The 27,737-nt window shown below is 36.8% G+C and overlaps 1 protein-coding gene across 9 annotated transcripts; it reads right to left on the bottom strand.

Moving 5' to 3' along the window:
- Positions 1-591: 591 nt before the first annotated feature.
- gramd4b (GRAM domain containing 4b) lies at positions 592-27,177 on the bottom strand. Of its 9 annotated transcripts, XM_079604456.1 has the most exons (21): positions 26,874-26,945; positions 26,615-26,714; positions 21,232-21,439; positions 19,084-19,207; positions 14,590-14,710; positions 14,368-14,432; positions 13,030-13,165; positions 11,943-11,968; positions 11,689-11,780; positions 11,231-11,322; positions 11,050-11,098; positions 10,873-10,944; positions 10,724-10,767; positions 10,220-10,329; positions 9,969-10,123; positions 9,408-9,425; positions 7,142-7,292; positions 6,959-7,052; positions 6,693-6,783; positions 6,542-6,610; positions 592-3,337 (listed from the first exon to the last, which is right to left on the bottom strand). In XM_079604456.1, exons 2-21 carry the CDS (start codon positions 26,641-26,643, stop codon positions 3,221-3,223), a joined length of 1,863 nt encoding a protein of 620 aa, XP_079460582.1. In that variant the 5' UTR covers positions 26,644-26,714; positions 26,874-26,945; the 3' UTR covers positions 592-3,220. The 9 variants fall into 9 exon arrangements, with proteins under 9 accessions (XP_079460582.1, XP_079460585.1, XP_079460587.1 ...); XM_079604459.1 differs by lacking the exon at positions 9,408-9,425 and having other exon boundaries at positions 26,874-27,176; XM_079604461.1 differs by lacking the exons at positions 26,615-26,714; positions 26,874-26,945 and adding an exon at positions 26,337-26,541.
- Positions 27,178-27,737: the final 560 nt, after the last annotated feature.

Below are 27,737 nucleotides of genomic sequence, written 5' to 3'. Positions count from 1 at the left end.
ATATACAAGTGCTGAGGAAGCCTCCAGAGCTGAAATTCAGATGTGATAATAGGGCTTTTGTTTCCGACACGCGCTGTTAGCGACAGACCAATCACAACGGACTGGGCTGTTTGACCAATCAGAGCAGAGTAGGCTCTCAGAAAGGAGGGGTTTAGAGAGACCGAATCTTCCAACAAACCTTGAATCCACCAACTGAATCCTTTTCAGGATCTTTGAAAAATTATGTGATGTGTAATGTATATCATGAGAAAATTATAGCGATTTTGACCTTAGATGAATGTAAACCTGTTGTAGGAGACATCCAAAACAAAATGAGGAACATAAAAAAAAAAATAAAAAAAAAAAGGCATAATAGGGGTACTTTAAATCTTAAAGCTTCCCTATCAGCATTTGAAAGACATACAGTAGTGGAGCCTCCTTAAAAATCAAGGTTAAGATTCAATTGGTGCCCTCTAGTGAAACACCACACTATCTGTGGGCACTCTGATATATTAGACCAGGCATTTGTCTCAAGTCATGCATGCATTTCATTGTATAATGCGATTTGGCATCTCCACAGGTGAAAAAAGAAAAGAAACCAAACAATAAAGGTTACAAAGAACTCAGAGTTTATTTCTTCTCCAATGAAGACTAATCAGAGGAAAGCAGGAAAGAGTTTACCAGACATGTACATCCAGTGTAAATACAAATGTTTGATAAACAAACATCCAGTCACATTCAGTACATCAGATTTACTCAAGTCTCGGAGTAGTTCGACTCCAATTTACAGTGGTTGTTTCTCTGCAAAGTCTATTAAACCCAGTTGCTGGGTGGCCGTACCAATGTAAATGCCATTGTGACAACTGTGTGCTATACAACCAGCTGAATGGATACTTGACTGAAACGTAAAACGACTTGAACAGAGTAATACACTGAGTGAAATAATACAAAAACACCCTTTCATGCTATAGCCAATGACTTCAAGGGAACAATAATCCATTTTTTTAAAGCTGGGTGAAGAATGTGGTAGAATGCAAAATAAAAGAATAAAATGTTTCAACAAGGCATTTAAAAACTATGATTTTCCAGCTCCTTCAACATTCACTACAGGCAACCATGGCTAATTTTCATGCCCCCATTGCTCCAGGGATCAAACTAGCCTATCGTGGAACACAAATGTCTGTAAACGAAACTGTCCTGGGGCAGAAACAGAGCGCAAACAACAATACACATTTATTTGGCAAATGACAATCATTGGTGGTCAATTTTTCCACTTCAAAAATCAATAATGGAATTTAAGGTGAAATTAATCAAACCAAGGTGCACTATTCATGTGTTTTCACAAATACGTACTTCTGCACAGACAATATTACCATCATATTTATTCTAACTAAATGATCTTCCACTATACAAGTGGCCATATATTTATTAAGCCCAAAAGTGCCATATAAAAATCTATGGTAAACAAACAGCATCCAAGGAGTCAGAGTCTAACTCCAACAGGCATATACTGACTCACAATGATTTGAAGTAAGAACATTTCAAGTGGCAAATGGTTTGAAATTTTAAAATAAAATAAAAATAAGGCAGAATAAGGCAGGTGAGAAACGAGGCTTGAACGGATAAAACAAAAGAATAAAAGACCTTCTAAAGTGCGATTTAGCACAGCATATTTTGAAATGTGTAAACATTGAAAGAGCAAAAAAGAAAAAAGAAAGAAAATAAAAGTGTTGGGGACAAATAAACCAGAAAACCATGACATACTGTAAGACCCTCTTCTCTTAAGAAAGAAAAGACCGGCTTTTAATCCAAACCGAGCTGTAAAAATCTGCATAGTCAAAAGTTACAAATATAAATGTTATGAATCAGTAAAACAAAGTAGTAGTTTTTATGCATCAAGTTAATTTGGAGTTCCCTATGCACACTTTTAGAAGAAAATTAGCCTGTGATCTTTTTTTGGGGGTACATTATTATTAAACGAACACATTTAACTAACCATATTCAAAAGGCCTTAAATACTTCTATAATCTCAGGGCTCAGTGACGAGGAATGAGAATTAATTTAACATTACCAGCTAATTCCTGCTTAGTTTGATCAGTCTTTTATTTGTGCACATTCATTAAATGAGTAAGACTGGTGAGATTTTTGTGCTTTAAGTAAAAACAACCAAAAAAAAAGCACCCTGATACAGACCAGTATGAGGATAGTTCAGCCAAGAAGTTTTTTAATATTTAAATCAACATCATGTTGTTTTAAAACCTGTATGGCTTTTTATGTGGAACACAATAGGAGATATTTTTAAAACGTATTTTCCTCTCTCCATAAAATGAACGTCAATGGGTTCCCGAGTTGGTTTGGATCCCATTGACTTTACCTGTATGAAAGAAAGAAAAAAAAACAATTCTTCAAAATATCTTCTAGTGCATCCCACAGGAGCAAATCTTATGGGTTTGAAACAACATGAGAGTGAGTAAATGTTGACTGAATTTTCCTATTTGGGTGAAAGGAGCAGCTTGGACATTCAGCCCAAATATCTCCTTCTGTGTTAATATGTGAACTATTCCTTTAAAATAAGGTCGTTTTTCATGTCATAAGTTAATAAAAGTATCACAAATAATGAGAAAGTTGGCGCGTCCTAAGGAACGGTGTGGTCGGCAGTTGGGAGCTGCTATGCGCGTATGGATTTCGGTTGACGGTTAAGTCTGTTCCTTTTCCCCCTAAATCACATCTAAAAGCTCTCAGCAACACTAAGTGCTGTTTCTTTGTGCAAGGCCAGCGGTGATGCAATTAAGTGAAAATGGCGGTAAGCTCAGAGACGGTTATATGGTCTGACTAGTACACACGGATCACACAGAGCCCTCCGAGAGACACAAAGGAGTACCAGCTCCTGTTCTGAAGGGGCATTTCGCTGTTGTAGGACACAGGACAAACATGTAAGAAGCACAACCGACCCCTAACCTTATAAAAGACGACCCATCCTGACAAACACTTGTGTAAGATTATAGTACGCCATTTGAGAGAACATTATATAAAACACTCCTTCTGAATACTCGCATGTCATTTAAAAGAGAATATGAAATTATTATTTTTTTTGCAGTTTCTCCTCCTCAAATCCATCTTTTTGGGTTGGAGATTGGGCGGACAACTTCCGGAAGCCATCTTCTCCATATAGCGGTTAGGATAGTGCTACATTAAGGTTAGGGCTGCCTTATGGACTACCTTACATCATATGTTGATCCAGCTATGTCTCTGGGCTTGTGACTGTGGTAGCTGCTGTGGGATTCACGATCTTCATGTACTGAGTGTTGATGGCATCGAAGGCCTCGTCCCGATGAATCATGGCACCAAACACCAGAGGCTGCGGAAGAGATATCAAAAGTTAGTGTGCTTTTCACACTAGTGATTTTGGTCCATTTGACATCACAGAAAGTTTTGCATGGACTTCAGTATGAATCGCAGTTGGTATGAAAGCGATCCGGTGTAGAAGCGATTCTATTGGCTGAGAGAACAAGTAATGGACACTCAGTTTGGTGCCCGATTAGAAATCTAGCAAAATGCAGCTTTTAGATGGTCGCATATCATATAATATAACCAATGATATAAATACAGTAAGCATTTCACATTCAGTTAGTGTGCAAGCTAAACAATTAGCCTACTAGCTTTTCCTTTTTTGGCACCTTCTTTGTTACCTAGCTACAGTGGTAAACAGCTGCCTCTGGTGCTCACTGTGGTGCCATGGTTTGGAGCCAGAGAATACAATGAGCAAAGAAACCTAGCAGGGTGAGAGGGTGGAATTGAACTGTGTAAACAACCTTGAAACATTTCACCTTAATATCCTACTATTATAAAGAGGAAGTCAATAATTATAAATTAGGAGTAATAATACTAAAAAAGGAAAAGTTGCACAGGTAGCTTAACAATTTTATTTATTTATTTTAAAGTAAACCTGTGTGCAACGATACTCATTACAATATTTAGCTTACATATGCACAGTAGTATATGCGTTTTAGTATGTAAACAATACATGTGTATTATTTGTAGAATCTATATACACACACCAGAAAAAAATGCCATTCCAAATATTTGCTGTTTGTTGTAAATGTCTATACTTCAAAAGATCTGAATTTTTTCAGTTTACATCTGAATCATAGTTTACACTAAAATAATGAGCAGCACAACTGTTTTCAACTGTAAAAAATAAATATAAAAAATATCAGGGGGGGAATAAATGGTGGCTTTGGGCAAACATACCACGGAAACGAACAAAAATGCCCCCCAAATTCAGGATAAGGGGGCAAAATACTAATGTAAATAATTTGTGTCACTTTTATCGTGACAGACTTAAGGGATAGTTCACCCAAAAATGAAAATTAGCCCCTGATTTACTCACCCTGAAGCCATCCTAGGTGTGTGTGACATTCTTCTTTCAGACGAATAAAATAGGGGTTATATTTTTAAAAAATTGTCCTGGCTCCTCCCAGCTTTATAAGGGGAGTCAATGGGTAGATATTTTTGGAAGTCCATCAAAGCGTATCCATCCATAATAAAAGTGCTCGACATGGCTCTGGCGGGTTAATAAAGGCCTTCTTGAAGTGAAGGGTTACTCTTTTGGTGTAAGTCGACTTGCGTACGGCGGTCTTTTACTTACACGAACGCATCGCTTCACTTAAGGCCTTTATTAACCCGCCTGAGCCGTGTCGAGCACTTTTATAATGGATGGATGCACTTTGATGGACTTCCAAAAAAAATAAATACCCATTGACTCCCATTATAAAGCTTGAAAGAGCCAGAACATTTTTCAATATAACCCCGATTGTATTCGTCTGAAAGAAGAATGTCATATACACCTGGGATGGCTTCAGAGTGAGTAAATCATGGGCTAATTTTCATTTTTGGGTGAACTATCCCTTTAATGAAAGTTTTATGACAGATCTAATAGAAAGTGTAGATTCCGGTATTACATTGAGATCTCATGTTGCATCAGATTTCTTTTTACATATTTTTGGCAGCATTGAGCATTATAACCAATCACACACGCTTCTGTTAAACTTATGAATGCAATGGCCAATCAGAGGCATTTTGATTAGTCACCATTTAAAATACCAGGGATTAGTTCTGACTGAATTCTGCACTCTCGCAAATTCATCATCTCGCATCATAAAAATCAATGTGCAGATCAGATGTAAGAAAGAGATTCATTTTGCAGTGTAGAGATCTTCAGTTATTATAATGTGAGTTTTTGAACGAATAACTCATTACATCTACATTATGCAATTTTTGTTCAAATACCAGTATGCCACCTTCGAGCAATAAATATACATATAAATATATGGCTATATATATGGCACTTGTGTTTATTTAAACAGACTAATGTTGCTCGAAGGTGTCATACATGCACCGATATGTTGGCTAATAATCGATATTGTCCGATAAAACGTATTTTCATCAGCCGATTGTTTAAAAACAGCCGATGATCAGGGCCGATTATATCCTGTCAATCAAAAGGGGGTGGAAAAACGTGTCAGACTGCAACTCATACTGTGTGTGAAGAAAATGTTTTGTTGAATTTAGGGAAAGTTAACGTGACAATAACGCATTAACAGCAAAAAAAGACAAGAAAGAAAAAAAACAGGCTCTATTTGAACCTATGAAATCAACTGTAGTTCAAGCTGGGGTTGCCATGTCTGCAGTTTTTCCCTACACAAAACAAATTATTAAAACTAATTATGTAGCGCACCTCCCATCCAATAATTGCAGAGAGCTTTGTGTTTTGTTACTTCTCATAAGAAAAAGTCTCAGCTTTCAAATTCTGTCCATTTGCAAAAGTTAGTGTAGTCACAAAATTCAAACAACAAATGGTGTTTTGATGCTCTGAAATGTGACGTTACAGAGCGCTGTAGCGCCTCAGATCAAGTGGCAGCATTAATACAAGTTATAGTGTGAAAATATATGCATGAAGGTATGTTGAAAGATACAGTACATCTTACCGAAATTAATCATGTTTAATGTAATCGATCAATCGGTTTCAACCGCGGTGATACGTCAATAAAACAGCTTGTGAACAATGTTTCTTAACCTTGCATTTACCTCAGGAAAGTTATTCGATATTCATTAGTTAGCTATAAAGATCACAACAGAAGAGCTTATTTACTGTTAATTATACATGTATGAACCAATAAATTTGTCATGAAGACAAGCGTTTATGAAAACTACCAACATTTCAGTTTTTATTTGAGTATTTATTATATCTGAAAATAAATAGCAGTTGAAAATAATAGTTTGAGCTCTGTTGTTAATTTGAACCTCTGATATTATAGTAATGTACCAAATGAGAGGGTTCTCAGTATAGTTTGCAGCATTATTTGGGAGAGATTTTTTCCCCTTCGGTAAAGTATCGGTATCAGCAGATATCATTCTAAATGATGGCTATTTGTATCGGCGGGGAAACTTGGTATCGGTGCATCTCATATATATATATATATATATATATATATATATATATATATATATATATATACACATGCTCTCTGAATATGCTGAACATTGGCTGCTGGCCACTTACCTTTAGAGTGGATGGCGTTGTAATCGAGATCCCCATCCCAGATCCAGGCAATACTGACAACACCTTGTACTGTTAACATGTGTAGAGAATCCAGTTAGAACAAAGCACTCGAGAAAAAATTAGTTAATCATCCACAAAACATTTGGCAGACCTTCTGAATATCTGTGATGTCGTGGAGCTTAATGACTTTATTTTTTTTCGAGGAGGCTGCCCGGGAACTGGAACTCTCGAAACACAGGTAACTAAAAACACAAAACACAGTTTTATCATGAAGGCCTGCAGTGGGCCTAACAATTCTCTCATACAGCTCTTGTGCCTTATTTAAATATGACAAAACATTTACAACTTTGTTCAGAGTAAATGCAATTGGTAAATATTGCCATTTAATGGAAAAATACTGCTGTCCTGCATGCGTACTTCTCTGTGACGTAGAGGACACCATTGCGGATGTAGTCAGTTGGCATTTTCCGGTCCCTGTTGATCAAGCAACATCGCCATCCGTTCTCACACACTGTGAATCAAATCAAACATTCTTTTACATTTAAAGACACAACAAGTACATATAAAATGTTCAAAGGCAACTGCAGTTTCCCTTCCCACCTGGCAGGGGGCGCTCATTTTCAGACAAGTTGAAGACTTCATGAAACGGGCCTCTCTTGGTGTTGTAAGCCCGTCCGCTTTCCTCCTCACGGCCAATCCCGCATGACATCCCAGCCGATTGAGCGCCACGAGCTACCGTTGGCTGGATCTGCTACGGGGAACAAGCAAAATTATTGATTTAGGAGCAGGATGTGTAAATAAAGCCCCAGAACAGCAAGGTTCCTGTGTGCCAATGAAGGATCAATGCTATTTTTTAACTCCTCACCAGATAAAGAACAGAATTGATCCTAGATAAGCACTTGAGGGCCCCAAAAACAGCACCCATGTGGGGGAAGCTTGTCAATTGTCATAAAACCAGTGAATGCCATTGAGCCAAGCAGCAGTGTTGACCTATAGCACAGTGAATGATGGGTCAGTGGCTCAGCTGCATGTGGACTCCGGGTGACAGACTCGGTTCTCTGGGTTGGATGCCAAACAGTAGCGAGGGATGCCTGGAGGAGGGTGCTGCTGAGGACTAGTGCAAAGCTCAAAGCCGGAGTTAAACAGCCACTTATCATAAGTATTACCACTCACCAACATACTACCAGATTACCAAGGTATTCATTTATTTACAGAATGTGTTAGAGTTTGGGACTGAGCAAGACAAGATGTCATCTGATAAATGTTCATGGGCATTTCTTCAACTACGGGCACTTTTAAGTCGTAGGAGTTGATTTAGATTAAAATTAGCAGAAGAGATATTTGTTATACATGCATATACACTATCAAATAAATAAATAATATATTATATTCACAATACAATTTATAAATTTTCAATGCCATCATGAGTTATGATACTTTCTAATTGTATTGTTTAGGTTATACAAATCAATAATAATAATATAACATCTAATCGTCTTATTATAGATGTATATAATAAAACTATACACATGCACTCTTATTTTATGATGATTTTAATGATGATACTAATAATAAAAGATTCTTCATTCAAAAGATAGTTTAACATAATAATAGATATTGTAACTGTAATAGGGTTTTCACTATCAGTTTCATTATTTATCGTTAATTATTGTTGTTATAGAGGTTTATCATTTAAATAAATGAAATCTATACATATCTAAAAAAATAAAACTATGATAATATAAAACAGTAAAAACAAATGTACAAAGTATAAAAAGTAAAATGGTAACATCTATTGTGTGAAAACTATTTATTTTCAATGCAAATTTTCAATGTTTTTCTCATGTGAATCATGTGTCTACTTTTGACTTTGTAAGTAGACAAATTATATAAATCACTTTTGAGAGTGAGAAAAGTGTATGTTAAGGGACATTTTTTTATTTATCTACAGGACAAGTGGCCACAGTTGAAGAAACCTTATATTTGCAGAAAACAACTTCTTCGTGCATAGAGAGTACGTCTGCAAATACAACATATCCGCAAAAGAAATGTTGAATAATTGACAACTGACTACTGTAAATGTAGCCACTTCGACTTCGAGGCCACTGCTCAAACATGTTAAAAACTTGGATCCTATTGTCATACAATCGCATATGCAACATTTTCACATAACAACCATTTTGAAAGTAAATATATGCATATATAATTTAATTTCTAATATAATTCACCTGATCATCATTTTACCTCTTCATTTTCTGAGAGGGAATTGTAAACTAGCTTTGAAAAGTAAACACTACAAAGTGGCGACACCAGAAGAGCCAAGCTTTTCAGAGTTTCTAGCCACCTACACAAGGCATTTATGTAATCATATGATTTTTTTTTTTAAACTTTAAGTCGTGCATAAATAGAAAAGGATTAGTTTCCTTCTAATTCTCAACAAATGTCTCCATAGTGTAATTTGTTGGTAAAATATGTAAAAGCTTGACTGCTCTAATGTGGTCACTGCTTCAAAATACTATTAAGCCTATTATTCTACACTAAACTATAGAGCAGAGAAACTCTCAGATAAACCCCGCATGTCACACACACTCACACACAGTATTTCTACACTATCACCTTGTCTGATGACGATAGATCAAAAACATCCTGGTACTTTTTACAATCTTGTTCATATACGTTTTGTGCAAATTAGTAAGATGCATTTTTAAAAAGACTGTTTTTGATCCAATTGCCGACAGACATTGTCAGTGTCATACTGCATATTCCTGAGACACACACACACATAAAACACGCACATACGCAGAACCAGCCATTGGTGGCAAACACAGGCACTGTTGTCAAACCAAAGGCCACACTAGATCCCTACCTTTTCGAACCCAGACAGCTGAGAGAGGAAAAATAACAGAATAAACATGTGACAGACCATCACACAAACCATAATCCTGCCATTTATTAATGAAAAAGAGGAATTACATATCCTCCATTGGCTGAATTCATGTTTAACCATCTTGTAGACACCGTTTTGATCTGTCCTCCATTGTGTGTTTATTTGTTTCATTTTATATTTCACTGAATTTAAGATGTTATTTAGCGTCAAGATACAACTCTTATTCAAGAGTGACCTGGCTAAAATGGAGATGTTATGTAATGACTATATTATAATGAATGTACTGTACGTTCTTTTTGACAGCTTGGCCAGGTCAATCTTGTACAATATAATATAATATAATATATGTATTATTTTTGCCATCAAGAGTTGTATTTTGGTTAAATAAAAGGCTACTAACTAGGAGGAAACTATTGCTCATTTTCAGTCATAACTGACAAGTTCCTCCTCATAAAGTGACAAAAAGGAATCAGGATTAATATTTTACAAGCTTTTTGAAACTGGAACAATGAGGTTGCGCACGCGAAACAGTTCACTCACCCGTCTGCTCAGTGTGGCGTTGTTCCGCTCTTTGAGCTGCGGGTCTGTGGGTAAGTTGGCCCATACAATGTAGGGTGTGTCGTACTTGTCCCTCAGTTTTGGGCAGCTTTTGAAGATAAAGTCAATGATGAAGAATTTTATGCCAGCGTAGAACCCTGAAATAAACACAAATAAATACAAATTTGAGACTTGAGGCAAAAAAAAAAAAAGCACATTAAAATTGTTGTTGCATGTCAAACTGAATTTCTTACCAATCATGAAGCCTAAGAGTTTATACGGCAGCAAACAGGAAGTGATGAACGCCATCCACAAACCAACATACAGTTTCTGTGTGATTTCAGGCTGCACCCACATGAACAGACTGCAATGCAATTATATACAGTACAATATTTTGCATATATCTATGTAAATGTACATTTATACAATAAATCATACTTAAACAGGGCAGTAGTACCAAAAAAAAAAAAAAAAAATCAATATCATTGTACTATTCATTTTAGATCATCAACTCTCACAATACTACTTAAAAATAATAATATCCAAAATATATTTTTTATAAATGTATCACAATCATAAAATTATTTATTTATTTGAAACTTGAATAAAATAAAAGTACTGTTAATACACAAGTTAAAAACATGTTTTTGATATTGAACTTTAAAAAATCAGCTTAAGAACCAAATGGCATCTGAACCATTACACAGTATATACTGTTATACCGGCCGGCCCCTCAATTCAATATCGAACACACTCACTTTTTGATCTTTTCCAATACGTCTGACATCTTTCCAAATAGATTCTGTGAAAAGACGTCACTTGTGCGTCAACAGCTTTATGTGTGAAGCAAAATGAAAGGTGTCGGCATTACACGACCACAGCTAGAACAAAGTCACAAATCACTTACCTGTGCTTTCTGTGCAACATCCAACACTAACTGGAACTTCTCGGAGACTGTAAGATCTTCCTTTGGAGGCTCCTAATAAAAAGAAGAGCACACATTAAGCATTAAGGCTTTTAAATCAAGCATATATACATTTAACAACTTACTGATGTTAATTAATTAAAAGAGGCTAATATTTACCATCGGTTCGGACACCTCAGGCACAATGCTCCACTGTATCCTCCAACCCCTGAAAAGATACACGCAGAACTGTGTTAGTATGCAAAACTATTTTGAATATTTTTTTTATCCCATATCATGCAACCAGCACATGGGTTTGTGAACTAGTTGTGAATTGAACCAGTGATAGATCATGACGTACTTTGCAATGAGGTAATTCAAGGACAACCGCAGAATGGCTAAAAATAGAAACATGGGGATAACCCAGCCATGCCAGGCAGCATTCATATAGATCTGTGGAAAAGATGAGAGGAAAGAAGACATTAAAATGAAGGATGGCATGTCAGGCGTGTTTCTGGCAGTGTGGAAATCATGTCAGCCACCATACAGAAACATGTGGTGGCACTATTTATCTACAATTTATTATTTTAAGATCAGCCTACTTTTATCACACTGACCTAATAAACATTAAACCGTGTAACAGATTAGTTTAACCTTAGGCAGGGTTTTTCCTAATCTTGTGATATGCAGTGACAATGAGCTTTATTTGTTTTAATTATGGTAGTAAAACAGACACTTTGGACTGGGAGGCTACACAAACATGATAAACCGTGATGAATCGTGTTTGAGGGGTTTGTGTGGGTGGTGGGCCGTGCTCACAATAAAGGCGATGGCTGACGTGTAGACAGAGTGCCAGCTGGATAAGGCAGAAAGGTTCCTCATGAAGTTAGTTACAGGCTTAGCACCCCGTTCTGAAAACACACACACACACACACACGCAACACACAGACCAGAACACAGTCAGTTTCATGCCCGTGACACAGCAGAGGTGATGGGAATTAAAATGGGGCTGAAATATTTAGCGTTATGGCTTGGAGGGTTTTTTATTTGGGCTGCAATATGAAAACACTTACTGAGTCGTCTCATATTTTCAGTTAATCTGCAAAGAGGAGAAAAGAAAATTAATTATTTAATGAGATCCGTTGGGAGGGTGAAATTATAAAGCCAGAAATAGCATGAAAATTGAGACTGCATATAAAGACATCCAGTTGAATGTTCTATCCAGCACATTACAACAATTTAAGATATAGAAACTATACAATACAAAAAGGTCTAAAAACACAGAAAAATCTAGCAAAAAAAACCCCAGCCTGATTCCAAAATGGATTTTTAATCACCCCTAGCATTCAATTACATCCAGGTCATTCCTATTATGGAGTCAGTACATGTTTTCAAGTATACTTGAATATATATAAATTGGATCAAAAATGAAACTTATTAAGATTTTAAAGAGGGAAATCATGTTAGCTTTCTTTTCATAAATTTACTATTAACAGAACAAAGCTGAACTATAAATAATGATATTCTCAAATTTACTTTGGTTTTAGTAATTTATGAAATAATATTCAAGGTGTTTGTTTGTTTATTTATTTCCTTATGCCCTTAAGTCTTTTGCAAGTAAAAAAAAAAAAAGTTAATGGACAAACAGCAGAAAAAATATGATATAAATTTTAGGGCTGGGCAACGATTAATTGTAACCAAAATGAGGTTTGTATTTAAATAAAATATGTGTGTGCAATTATTTTGTATGTATATATTATATACACACACACACACACACACACACACACACACACACACACACACACACACACACACACACACACACACACACACACACACGTGTATATATATGTGAAAAATGTGTTATTTATATATAATATAAAGTAATGTATAAATATATATACATGCAAATATTTCTTAAATATATACATGCATATGTGTGTATATATGCAACAACATACTTTTTAATACTCAAGTAAATAACTTCTAAATGTTTTAGTAATAGTTGACCAGAGTCTGACCAGGGTTTACAGAGTTCAAAAGGTACTGTGTTACAGGAATGACCCATGGCTTGAGCAGTTCTCCGTTCAACCCCTGTAAAAACCCGTAAATTATTAATCGAAACAAACTAAACGAGGCTTTATTTGGGCTGGTCACCTTTTAGCACTTAGTGGTTCCTCAGTCTCGACTGTATTCTCCTCAGGCTGAAAGCGGAAGTCTTCGATATAAACACCAAAACGCTCATAGAGCCATTTCCATAGCCGAGATCTTAAGGTCTCCTTCTGTTTGTCCCCTATCAGTTCAAAAACAGCAGAACACTTCAATGCAGAATTACAGACATTTAACTGATTCACAATATAAACAGAAAACAGAAAAAGGGCTGTAATATTCTCAGCATTATCACTAATGAGAATCACAAAAAATCTAAAAGAGACAAAAGTGACACATTCACTTTTCACATTCACAGAGATACATTCAGGAATAACGTATGGTGTGAAAATGAGGAAGCCTTGTTTGGCCTTTTTGGGGCCATTTCAAGATGCGTTTAAAAAAGGTGAAAGGAAAGAAAAAAATCTTCTACATGAATTGCAGTTGACAAAATGGTAAAAGAATGAACTGATATAACAAAATATTTGAAGCATGAAAGACAAAAGCTAAAAATCCGCAATCTCTCAGTTGAAGCGATGGATAAACTATAATAGTGTTCCTCAAATGAACTTCAAAATAAGGGCACTGGTTCTCAATCACTAATAGAGTGTTGTTAAGCGCACAGAACAAAATTGCCACACACAATTTCACGCAGGACAGGTGCGCGTCCAATTAAATGTATTATTCTCGTTCTAATGTTGACGAATCCGGATTATTCTTAATGAGGGACTGTGTGCCCGCAGCTAGCAATTACACAACCTACATCCAAACCATCTCCATAGGAGAACACAAATAGCAAAAGTAAAGCCAAACGTGTCACTCAAAACCACATAACACATTTTATTTAGGACTAGACTGCATGTAATCATCTTTTGGACCACTAATTATTATGCATTCACCAATAAAAGCTGCATTTTTGTGCAAAACATCCCAGATTACGATGTAATGCATGTCTTTTTTGTTATTAAGAAATAAGACTAGCTGATGATGAAAATTACATTGAAGTATACTTGGGCTTTAGTTATACATTTTCTAATAATAATGCAGAAAACAAGATCAAATGCAGAAAAAAAAATCTAAGTGTGAACCACTATTCAAAATATTTGACAGCAAATAGCTAACAGCCTCAGTGCTACAGAAAAAAGTACTCAATTAGAGAATAAAAGAGATCAAATAAAGAAAAAGCCATAAATGAACAATGAATGCGCCCTTAGAGTCAAAACAGCAACAGGCAAAAGTGATTATGATGATGTATTGCTATTAGAGATATCAATTTCCATTTGAATGCATAAGCAAGTGGGTCTCAAGATCTCTATAGATCTATAAGGAGAACAAACTAAGCTTTACCTGTTCCATTGACTGAAGGGACTTGTGGCTTTGGAGGTGGAGGTGGAGGTGGTGAATCTTCTAGTCTGGACCAAGCACACTTATTGTTTAGAAAGTATTAACAACAAATAAATATAGAAATAACTCAAATGGAACATTTATTTTTTTAAGTTATATACTACAGACGTGTCAAGTGTTGTTGTGGGAAACTTCTATACTGTGGAAAAGCATCACCTCCCATACCTGGATCTGAGAATTTCATTCATTTTCTGCTCGAGATCGACTCTTTTCGATTTCTCTTTCTCCAGCTCCTGCTTCAGGGTGTCGACATTTATCTCCTCTCGGAGCTTCCTCAACTCCTCCTCTGTGAGCAATACACAAAGAAAACAGTTCAACTGCATGATTGAAGGACTGAGGAGATTGCTGTTGACTTCAGGAAACGCAGTGGTGTGGTTTCACTGGAAACCTTCAGCAAGATTGAGGTCTCTTTGGCCACAGATGTCAAATATCCAAGTAATACAAAGATTTGTCAGCTGGTCATGGTTGCGAAATAAACCCTGACAGCATGATCAGGATCTTGTATCGCTCTCTTAAGGTTTATTTTGCAATAATGACTGGCTAAATGTTCATCTAGGCAAGAGGAAAACTGAGCCTGGTTTCTCCCAAGGTTTGTTTTCTCTATTTCGTTTGATTTCTATTGGCTTGCTCAGTTGGGGACACTTAATATTCAGTAATATTGATTTAACTGCACTGATACTATCGGATGAGGAACAATCTTGAACTGAGCTGAATAATGACACTATTGTCTTCTGTAGAGCTGCTTTATAGCTGAATTGAACTTGTTCCAGACGGAGGGTTAGGATGACAGGATCCTAGTCATCCTAAATCTGAAAAAACGACACTAAATTAATACCGGACACTCAGCAGAGGAACCAGAGGAAGATTTGAGACACCGCATCCTCAATTTCAGAGAACTTAATGATCTCGAGTCAAACAAACATGTAGCCGCGGGCAGAGACGGATCGTCCTTGATCTAACAAATCAAAAATTCATTATCACAGTTCTAACAAAGAGCATGTTTTCTGAAAACTTTTGCCTCTGGTCTCACGCACCAGCACAACAGCCATGATCGAGTAGTTTTTCCACCTGCCCTCTATTGCACACAATGCCTGCTTCAAGGTTGCCTGGAACACAAGCCCATCTTCATCTATAATTCAGCAGTTCCTGAGTCTCCCACAGAGGCGCTATAGTCATGATAAAGACCCCCTGCCGCTGACTCAAGGGCAGGTCCGCTAATAGAGAAGACATCTGAATCCAGATGATCAGTGCAGACCATAGGGGTCGTCGCTAAACCCGGAGCTAGTGGACGGAGGGACTGAGCGAGCCGGTTCACAGTGATAAAACAATAGATCGAAATTAATATTTATAGCCATGATGCTATTCTTCTTACAGCGTGTTCGGAGTGTCAAGGCAAGCAAATGTAGATCTAGTTGTACAAAAGTATAAATACTATCAATAATCATATTACTATTAATAATAAAATAATAAGAACAAACCAAAGAATACTTACAGATATCCTAATCTCCTGTAACATGTTGTGCAAAGCAAATGTTTAGGAGCTTTACATGAATAATCCTTTTTGGGAACATTTGCCTGATTTGTGTTATTGTGTGAGCTTTTTTCACGTTCTGGTATGCAAACTCAACCTCACTTACGGTTACAGTGAAATTGAGGCAGAAATAATCTTGTAAGCAGATTATTAATCTTTGCCATGCTACAAGCACTTAGTCTTAGAACAATATTTTTGTTGCAATGTCGCACTGCACAGATGAGACCCTGAACTCAAACGGCACTTACTGTAAACATAAATGGTAACTAACTGTAAACCAATAACCAATTAGTCAACAAGGAAATGTAATAGAACCTAGTGTAGTGTTTAAACATTGAGTCGCTTAGTCACAATGTACTTTGGTTACTTTTACACTCGGGCTGAAGGTGAAGGTGTCATTTCTGTGCCACTAGTAGCACCAAATAGATGGTAAAATATATAAAAAGTGTGTGTGCATGTATGCATGCATGTAGACACACAATTTTATCATTATTTATTAATTATTTAAACTCAGATTTTTAAAAGGTTAATAATTAAATGATAAGTAATTACATAATTAACCCATAAGCAATCAGTACATTGTTCAGGCAGTAACAATGCGGAAGGAACTTGAAATGTAAACAACATTATTATGGCTTGATAAGGACATGTTCAGTGTGTTTGCCAGATTGGATCTTGGCCCACTGTCCTTCACTGAAGCTGTGCTGTCTCACTGCCCTCTCTGAAATATAAACTTCAGCCTCAGCTCACGCCAACTTGCTGGAGCAAAAAAAAAAAAAAAAAAAAAAAGGCTAGAAAAAAAATGATAGCATCTAATGGCCCATTTACACCAAAGCAATTAAGCATATGAAAGCCTTTCAGACTGACAGCATCCTTTCACATAGTTCACACAATCAGCCATGCCTGTCTCTCTGCCAAAAAGACCATGAACACAATGGTAAAGGCTACACAAAACCATGGACCAATGCTAGCTCATCATAGAGCCATCTGATGTAATGAATATGTGAACCACTCATGTTAAGCTAGAGCACCGTTTTCCTCCAGAAAGTTGAAGGGGAAAAAATAATTAAAATAAATGATTGAGGAAGTATGATATGTTTGAAAGTCTCGCCAAACATTAGCAATGAAGGTCTTTCATGTTGACATGATGCATGTTCTGACTGAGCAAGGAGTCACTAGCAGTCAGCACAACTCTATTGTAAAAGTGACAGCTGCAACTTCCATAAAGGTCACGTCATATGATCCAAGAACAGTGATATGAGGGATGAGAAGTATGAAGATCGGTCTTATGATCTGATCTTATGACCATTTGTTACTGGCCCCTGGCATTTACCAACATCACAAAACGTATGCTACTCAAGTAAACTGTCCAAAAGCTCTTTGGACTTAACAGTACTACTACTACACACACACACATACATATATATATTTTTTTATATTATACAATTAAATTAGATCCCATTTCTGGGTCACAACGCACTGATCTACAGAACAGTCCAGATGTGAAGAGGAACAAAAACGGCATCCAAATCTTTGACCTCACCTCATAACCTTGCAGCAGCATCATTCACCGTTTTAAATCACCTCTACACCATGTTACTATGTCAAAGCCATTAGGTCTCTTCTTTTTTTTTTTTAAGCGGAGAGGCCTCTGTTGTGTAACAAACTATTAATAAGTCCAGTCTGCTTTTTTGGGCAGCCCAGGTCTGACCTTTTGCTGCTTTCCAGTACTGCAGTGCTCGAGGGCAATTCGCATGCACTCACATACATACAAATACAAACACAAGGTCTAAAAATAGACCAGACACTCCCAACCTCGTAATACACAACTAATGTTCTGTTTAAGCCAATATAATGAATGGAAAACGGAATTATCATATGGGAAACAAGATATTATACTGCCTCAACATGCTGGAAAAAATCTAAAGATAAAAACGAAAAAGATGACACTTCCAGAAAACGTCTTTTGTATGCGTGCGTGTGTGTGTGAACCCCAGTGGAGGGATAATCTCTGCTTCTGAAAGTCTCACTAATTGAAAAGTGGTAGAGGTGAGATGGATCAGCAGTATACATGGTGGGTTTATCGCTGTAAGGTGCAGGCAGCTCCGGTCCTAATGAGAATGATCTCACTCCACTGCTCAGGGTGATAAATCCACAGACACAGTGAGACATCACCCATTTAGCTTGAGATATACTGCCGATCTGGAGGCCTGGGAGGACAAATCACTTTCTCCTGAAGAGCCGTTTCTAACAAATTCTGGATATCCAAGTTAAAACTCCATTTTAAAGCATCTGAGAACATGTAAAACAATATATAATAGCCCTATTCCAAAAGCATTTCAAGGTATCATAGGTGTGGTTGTAAGTATGCAATCCCTAAATGCACTGCAACAAGCTCAGTGGAAGAAAAAAAATCCACAATGAACTGTGTTGAATGAAATGTTGATTACAAATTGATTTTAAAAATACATTTTATTAAATAATTTAAAATTATGAATATTAAAATATTATACTTTTATTGAGAGCAAATATGTATAACAATAATATACTTTAATAAATTATAATCTTTAAATATTTATTAGTATAACAAAAGGTTGCAAAGACTGCATATAAGTATTTAATATTGTTTGATTACATTTTAATTAAATATGAATCAGCCTGGCTCATCAATATTAATTAGATAAAGCAATTAAATGTATTAAAGGTGTGGTCCTAGGTAAGAAAGCTATATTATATTATAAATCACAGCCTGGCACATGGATATTAATTAGGTAATGTACAGTCCTAACTGACTTGCTGAAAACGGGCGCTAGTCATATTAGGATCACTGTTCACCGCTTTCACTTTCGATGAGTCGACTGTCAATGCAACCAGTTCCATGACAGCTGCCTTAAAAGACTGCTGACTATGCAGACAGTACGCAGCGATATAACTGGCAAGGTTTTTAGAACAGAAGCACAATGGCTTAAAAATGACTATGGGGCTATAATAAAGTATGAAATCCCACAGAAAAGAACTGCAAAATCAGCAACAGAATATGATGTTTATCAGGGGAGCAGTGATGATCATTTCAATCGATGTAACCATGTAAGACAGGGATGCTGAAATCATGTTTCTGGGTTACTCACGAAGAAAGTGCTTTTCCAGTAAGGCTATCTCCAGGTGACCTTTGACCTCATTGAGTCGGTCTGAATCACACATTTTGTAGTCCTGGTTGAGAGCAGCAGACATGGTGAGAGTCCCTGAACCAGCCTGGAGAAAATCAGTGAGAGAAATTATGAGAAGCTCAGAAGAAGCGCATGCAATGACAGCAATACTAGTCTGAATCAACATGTTATGAAAAGCCAAATGGCCCAAAATTTGATCAGTGCATAAAAAACAAACAGCTTTTGCCTGAACAATGCAGAATATGGCCACGCTATGGTCTAATAAATGAGTGTCCATTCGGAGTCCAGTAAAAGACATTTCACCGATTTGTGCTCCAGCCTGCCAGAGACGTTACAGCATCATCTTCATAGAAGTTCAGCAAAACCAGGATTCAACAAATCACGGCTCTAGTCAGCAACCGGACGCCAGTGCGGCAGCTGTAACCATGGTGACCAGCTCATAAGCTTGCAGAGACACAGCAGCTCTCGTAGGTGAGCTTTCCAGCACTTATCAAATTATAAGCAGCAAATGCAATTTCTTTGAAAACGTGCTTGGACAAGACCGACCTATTTCGAAAGCCCTTAATAACATAATTTTCTCAAAACGTAGTTTCCGATCAGTTCTTTTCTTGTAAAATTTCCTGTAAAACACCAAAGGTCAGTCCTGAACACTGGGGGCATTAGCAACAAACGTCCATATAGGAAAAGATACTGCAGCTTTACAAAGAAGTCTGGGTGTGAACGATGGAGGGAAGTCTCAGCTGCAACAACAGGAAGAGGTCATTTAAAGAAATACATTGAAGCAAATGGATGTTTGGGCTGAAAGTCCTTTGGGAATCCGGCTGTCTACCTCTTCATGCAATGCAAAGAACAGGAATTAAATACAGGCTGGAAGCAAGTGACAGGGAACAATTTTTTGATTACTGTTATTAATAATGCTATTCTACAAGTATCGGTTCATAAAACTCAAAAGGAATATTTGTTTAATATTCAGTTGAAAACATTTAGCCAACACATTTCTACATAAACCCCAGTAAAAAAACTAATAACCCAACTCCACCCACACTGCTGAGAGCGTCACTGATATGAATATTGTCGGGCGGATACCTCGTAGTTTTTTCCCCATAAATCATTACTATTGGTCACCCTTTATGTCTGTCTGTGGGTTTTGCAAATATTTAACGGATGAGAAGTATTAAAAAGAGCTTGCGACTAAACGGGTCAGTAAAGCCTCATGACTTCACCTGCCTCAATCTTGAATGAAGCGACGCATGCAGTTTGAACAGTCTCTGCTTGTTTGCAATGCAAGAGTAAATAAAGAACTGGTTCTTTGAATAAGTACAGTGTTTACTCAGGAAACATTATATATGTAAAGACTAAAGTTTTATGTATTTGAGGAGCGGAAAAGAGTGTCTCAGTCTAGCACAGTGGTTCTTAAAATAGCATGTGCGAAGCACTTTATCTTTTATACCATGAGATTTTGGCCAAAAAAAAAAAAAATGTACGGCTACAATAAAGTTGATGAAAACCTAATGAGATGCACATACTGCCTCAGATGCGGCCATTTTAATGACGGACAAAACACGCATGTCTAAAATTATCTGAAATTCGCTGGGCAACAACCTTCATTTGCACTTGCTTTTGGTAAAATGTTAATAATTTAAATGCCATATGAAAGTGTCCGGCCATGTATAAAGCCACAATTGTTTACACAATAGTGTTTTTTTCCATTTTTAGAGATACAAGGTTTCCGTCCGAAAGCGATGACATGCAAAATAAATTCCCTTTCAATGACAAAAACACACAAAAAGTGAGAAAACAGCCAATAGTGTGCACAACCTAAGTGATTAAAGATCAAGAAACCATTTTTGAATAACATGCATCAATGAATCATAAAAAATAAATAAAATAAAAAACGGAAAAGGAATAAAGAAATTAAAATAGATGAGTTAAGAAATCTTCAAAATAGAGGTCTACACCCTTTTCGAAATGGCTCATTCACAATCATATCGCAGCTCTACATTTTTCTACAGAGACAAAACACTCAAATTTAAAAAAAGAAAATAAATCTTCAGCACTTTCTGACAGATGCTCCCTTGACATTCCCACAAATGAAGGATTGTCACTTACAGGGTCTCGCTGCTCTTCTGTGTCTTTGATCGAGCTCCGCTGTTTTACTGGGACGTCGTCATTACATTCGCTATCAGATGCATTGGGGGACTCGGCAAGGTCCAGGAACTCATCTCGCTTCGGTCCTCTGAACCTGATCTTATCCAGACGCTTTAGCATGTTCAACACAGAGATCTGTGTCTTTATCTTAACATGGCGGCTGTCAACCCTGTGGGGACAAGAGAAAAGCAGCTTCTAAGTCATTGTGTTGACAAGAAACCGTGCAGCGAAGAAGAAACGTACAATTGCACAATACTATCTTGATAAATCATTCATTCTCATTTAGACCAAGTTCTGGCTGTTCATATGTTCATTGCACATACTGAATATGGAAAGTACCATGATATTTACACATTAAAAAACATTCTTCATATTATTGTCCAAGTGAAATCCAGAAACGGAGAAAGACAAAGCCAGCCATTCTTAGTTCAGGAATAATGTGCAACTGACAGTCATTCGCTTGCACAATAATAGTCTCTCTGGACTGGGTATTGAGGTCTGTGAACTGGGACGCTTGATTTCGCTGTGAGAAATTGCTACAGTCTCAAAGAGATCAGCTGATGTGGGACTAGTGTGGCCCAGCACCCTGTTCTATACAGTATGTGGGTCAGAGGTAGAGGCGCCATGATCCTCACGGCTGTTTTGGCCCATAGTGAGGCCCTTGTCCAGTTTGAAGTGTGAGGAAAACCAGACATTCCAAGTCTATCTAAAAGTGATAAGTAAAAGTTACTCACCTCAATGCCGTTACAAATCTGTATGACTTCTGATTTGTAAAAAAAAAAATCATAGACAGGATTTGTGAGCTGAATTGACTGATTCATTAAACAGACTTGACTCCACTAACTTTTAGTGAGCGTTAGATTATGGTACTTCAAAACAAAAAAGTATCTTTAAAAACACACATTTTTATACAGTGCATTATAATGTTGTGATGCCTAAATTCACTTGTAGCATCTAAAAATTAACGTTTTATTTTTTATTAATTCAGACAAAATTATGTTGAATTATAAAATCAACAATTTTGCCATAAAAATTAAAACAATTATTGTCTTATTAGCATAGTCAAGAATTTTAACACAGGTGCAGCGCTATATAACACTGTACTATTCCTCATTTTAATATTTTCCGTTTTCATTTTAGGTTTAGTAATTTTGTTGTTATTTTTACAATTCATTTTTTGAAAATATTTCTATTTACAGTAGCTTTAACATTTTTATATATAAAAAAGATATAAATTAAAATGATTTAAATATTTTATATTATAGTTAGCCTTTTTTTTATTTAAACAAACTTATAATATATTGCCTTATAATTTAACTGAAATAAAACAAGTTTAAGTTTTATTTGAAATACAGAAAATCATTTTTAATTGTTTTAGTTAATAACAGCACAGTTCCTCACACAAAACTACATATGGTCTCAGAAAAAAGCATTTAAAAAATACTTTTTTAATATACTTTATGGGGCTTTTGCATCCTTTTCAAAGCTTGAAAGCCTCACTCACATTGATTGTAACTGTATAGAAAAAAAGCAACCAGCACATTATTCAAAATGTTTCCTTTATGTTCCACTGAAGAGAGGAAGTCATACAGGTTTAGAACGACATGATGAGGGTGAGTAAGTAATGACATAATATAAATGTTTGATCTTTAATCTTAATATGTGCCAATTACTACCTAATGGAAACAGGACATTCGGCTGTTAAACTCATGGAAAGAAACGGGTCATGAACTATTGTGCTCTTCCTCAGGCAATGTCTTAAACGTCTTTGTGCATCTACAAAAATTCCCTGAGAATGCTGAGGTTAAAATACTAACACAGCTTTGCAACATGTGACTGGATTATTTATACAAAAACTCCCCAGGAACCAAAGGCCCAGAGTGGGGCACAAAATGACGCTATTGGTGTTCCAAACTCTGCATTCCCTGCAGTTAGTTGACCTTACAGCAAACAAAGCAGGCCTGGGAACAAAGCGGCCGTATGCGTGCCTAGACACTCAAAACCTCCTGCCCAGTTCTAATTTCACTTCCAGAGCTCAGACAACATGCTGTACATGATAATGATAGTACTGAGGTTTTAACACCAGTCATCTTGTTCTTAAGCAGACTGATTTAGGCTTCCTGTGAATTAGAAAGGGACTTTTTTTTTTTCGACAATAAGCAGACGTTTCAAGCAGCTCTCACGAAGGGAAACGGAAATATATCTGCGGATGGTATTTATCACCCATTTGTCAGATTTACAATGTTTAAACTCATTAGAACGCAGCATTTCATGAGAAATTATGACAGAGTGTGACAACTAATCACAGCCTCTTTCTATAAAAGTTTTGCCTGGGAAAGAGTTCTAAGGCCTAAAGTTAAGCTTCCTTCTCTCTCTTATGTTTCATAGTATTAGAAAATTATTCTTTAAAAGGAACAGTTTACCTAAAAATGACACCTGGTGCAGCACATTTTGAGGCACCTTTTAGCTTTAATTGGGTCATTTTGTGTCAAATCACCAACATTTCAGAAACTTCCACAACTCTTTGGATTTTGTAAACAAAACAACAACAAAATTTTTTTCAGAAGACAAACATAATAGTGATGATGAAAGCCAAAATATTAAATGTCATGTATGAGTATTTTTTGAGTAATCCACTATTCTGAAGAGGGGAGTCGAAACAAAAATTTTCACCTGAGAAAAGTGACCCACGTTTGGTTTGACAACTGAAAATGGGTAATATTCAACAATTTGGACATTAACTCCCCTTAATAAAAAGATTTAAAAATTAATTTGTCCCCTCAGCTGTAAAGTTTTTAAACTCAAGGTAAATGTATTTATTGGGTACCTTTTTCCCCCGAGTTCTATGTGTTTGTGAAATTGTTTTATGTGTATGCTTGTTTGCTGCAACCAAATTGCCTTCGGGAAATGAATAAAGATGAACTGAACTGAACTGATGTAGCTGAGCCTGAGATCCCTATATTTATGAGATTTAAAACATAAGGCCTTAAAAATTAAGATACCAAAAGAAAAGTTTGCCAAGAACCAGAATCTAAAATCATATTAAGATTAATCGTTAAAACTATTAATTGTTAAAAGATTGTGATCTTGATTCAAACACCTACACAATCTTATTTCTTAATGACAGTGATTTGCCCCCATACCCTTAAAAATGGCACTATTTGAGGGGACACCAATTTGTAGTTGTGTCCGAAACCATAGACATTATCGAGTGCACTCACTCAAACCCACAATGCACAACAAAAATGAGTGCACAACCAATGCGCTCAACGGCTAGAGAATACTCAATGCACTGCAAGGGTCGTGCCAAATGAATTCCCATGTCTCGGCAGAATATCGAAAAGAATCATCAATCCATTTTTAAACTGCTGGTCCAATGTGGGTGCAGCTGAACATCATATTATTATCAGTGCTGTCAAATCGATTAATCACAATTATTCACATCTAACAAGCGTTTCTGTTTACATAATATATGTGTATAAACCGTATATTATGTTTGTATATATACGTGTGTGTGTGTATATATACTGTGCACACACACATATATAATATAAATAAAAATGTATGTTAGATCCGATTAATCGATTTGACCACACTGACGGTATAAATTCCTTTTTAATGGATTATTAAATTAAGCTTTATACAAGCTAGTTTCCATTATAGAATTTAAGATAAATCATTTCATTACTACTGGAGCTGCCAGTTTGCTAAGTGACAAATATGATTATTAAACAGGAAACACAAACTGTGCAAAAGCGTCAGCCCTTCCGGCGCACTCAGTCTCCGAATTCACTCACTCGTTTTAATTCACTGCTTCAAGTAAACTATATTAGTGGAGTACTGTAGGGAATAGTGAATGAGGGTACAGGGGGCGTTTTTAAACAAATACTAAAGCATACTTACAGGTTGCGATTCATAAACCGATTGTCCCGACAAAGTGGTAACTGCTCCATCTTTCAAGAAAAGCTTTTGTGCGTAGCTGGCATTGTACTCTCTTAGGTTCTGGAAGCTGTTCTCCGTAAAATTTGCAGCACACAGATAAACGTTGGGGTTATAATGTTCAGGAACAGTGTTAAAAATAAATATTTTAAATTTGTCCGCCTTAGGAAGGCCAAACAAAGGGGTTATGGAACCGGGGTGGAAAAAACAGCGTCTCTTCGACATGGCAACAAAACGCTACTAAAGCTGATGTTCTTCGTCTTCTCTAGCAGCTCGACTAGGCCTCGCCCCCTTTTTTGCTATTCCATGGGCAGGATTATTTAAATGAGGGACATTGTGACTTCACAAGATCAGGAAAAACCGTGTTGTAGTCCTGAACGATCCGCGTTGTAGTCCCAACAAACGCCCAACTCAATGTTCTAAGAACCTTGCCAGAACATTAACCAACATTTTGCGAACGTTCCCTGATAGCTGGGAATGTACAATTGACATGACAAAATGCGTTATAAAAGAAAACAACGTTCCATGACTGTATTCCATTCAAGACGCCATTCTATTTTAATTCTACATTAACACCCATTACAATTACATCATAAACACCATGACTACCAAAACTATTTTCTCAGCTCTGACGCCACCGGGCGACTCCCCTTTCACTCTCCCGACACTGAAGATGAGTTCCGCGGTCAGGCTGCTCCTCTGTGCTCCCTTTACAGCCTCATATACTGGCATTGTGGCAATCTCCATTCCCCCATACTCTCTCCAAACACCATCCGCCCCTATTGTCAGAACCTCCGCAGCCTATTACTGTACCTGTCAGCAATGTTTAGCGCCTTTTTACATGCTTCCTCGTTCATTGAAACCCCCTGTTAAATAATAAAAAGCATCTTGTTAACACAATGCTTGCTTTATCCCAAGCATTCTGCATCTTCATCACCTCCCCGTGTAGTTCAAGTTGGCTCTCATCAATAAAACATCGAGGGTTGACACAGTTACACCATCAATAGATTGCCGACTAATGCCTTGACCTAAAAAGCCTTTCGTCACTATGGAACATCTTATAGATCGATGCCGTGTAGAATGGCGGCTTTCGTGTGCGTGTAGAAAATTTAAAATCGTGTTCTTACCTCGTCTTGACTGAAAGGGTTGGTTGTCACATTAAGCCATATAATAGATTAATTAATAGCGTGAAATAGACAAATGTCCAGAAAACGTGCTGCGCTGCACAAAACTACAAACAATGTGGCACATTCGCTCGCGAGTCGCGCGCGCAGTAATGAGTTTGAGGTTTCGAATTCGAACGCAACAATGTAACAAAAGCTTCTTCAGTCTGATACATTGTAGCACGCGCCCCGCCCGCCGTGGGATTAACAACCAGAAAGGGGTTAGAAAGTTTATTACCCACCTTGCACGGAATCCGTAATTAAGTTTCATTAACAGGAAGGCATGAATATTCGAGCTTCGCCCCGCTCCGTCGCCACCTGCTACCAGCTCGATGAGAAATCCTGCGTAAAATGCCCAAGCAGACACATTGATCTACCAATGCGACTCCATTAGCTGTCAGATGTTATTTGCAGCGTTATTGCGGATAAGAATCGCATGCGAACTGCAAATCATCATTTGGGGTATCTTTCAATCTGTTGTTGATATCCAGCAAGACTCACTTCACACCAGGAAATTTCGTCAATGACAGCGACAGAAGCTCTTAAAGGGGCCGATTGACAGTCGCCTCTTATCAGGCAATATACATTATTTTTCGTGAATTAAGTTAGCGTTCTTAAATTAGTTTCTATATTTTAAATATTTTAAATAGGGCAACAACAGAGGGACTTCTGTGTCTCAACAAGTGAGGTGGACATTAATCCCATAACTCTGTCAATCCATGCTTAAAGTTTATGCGTCATATATGCATACGATTGTGAAAACACACGGTGTAGCTCTATATGTTTTCTGTATTTTTCTAAAGTGGACTTGTTTAGACGTGAATATAAGTCTAGACAGATATGTAACAGGTCAGGTTTGACTCGTTTTTGGGGTTTTTGTACTACAGTTCAAGTTAGTCTTTATCGCTGGATGATTGTGTGTCCACTAGGTGGCGCTCAATGACAGTTCATTGTGTTTACATTTGAACAGTTGAACTTTGTCGCAAAAAATAAATAAAAAATAAAACCCACAGTAATCACACATTACATTACATTTTCTTTACATATTACATATTTTATATATAACTTATTTTAGTCTAAATCACACAATACTAGCACAACTAGCAAATGGTAGGCTACAATGAGAATTATCATGGAGGTGTTTTTTTTGGTAAACAGTACAATTTAAATATTACAAGATTTTTTTGAACAAGAACTTTTCAAATATATTTCAAAATGTAATTTATTCCTGTGATGCAAAGCTGAATTTTCAGCATCATTGTCTTCAGTGTCACATGATCCTTCATTCATTCTAATCTGTTGATTTGCTGCTCAATCATTTTTTTCTTTCTAAAAAAATACAATCAATATTGAAAACAGTTGTGC

The sequence above is a fragment of the Phoxinus phoxinus genome (assembly GCF_949152265.1).
Source record: "Phoxinus phoxinus genome assembly, chromosome: 25".
NCBI classification, from domain to species: domain Eukaryota; kingdom Metazoa; phylum Chordata; class Actinopteri; order Cypriniformes; family Leuciscidae; genus Phoxinus; species Phoxinus phoxinus.
Note: the sequence above shows the minus strand (reverse complement) of the source record. Positions and strands in the feature narration are given on the sequence as shown.

What these genes read in the sequence shown, in the direction of transcription:
- gramd4b (XM_079604454.1), bottom strand. Translation starts at nt 25,223, where the DNA reads ATGGAGCAGTTACCACTTTGTCGGGACAATCGGTTTATGAATCGCAAC. An exon ending in ACTGGAAAAGCACTTTCTTC is followed by an intron (nt 14,711 to 19,083) that starts GTGAGTAACCCA and finishes TATTGCTCACAG; the next exon opens with AGGAGGAGTTGAGGAAGCTC. An exon ending in GAACCACTAAGTGCTAAAAG is followed by an intron (nt 11,969 to 13,029) that starts GTGACCAGCCCA and finishes TCCTCTTTGCAG; the next exon opens with ATTAACTGAAAATATGAGAC.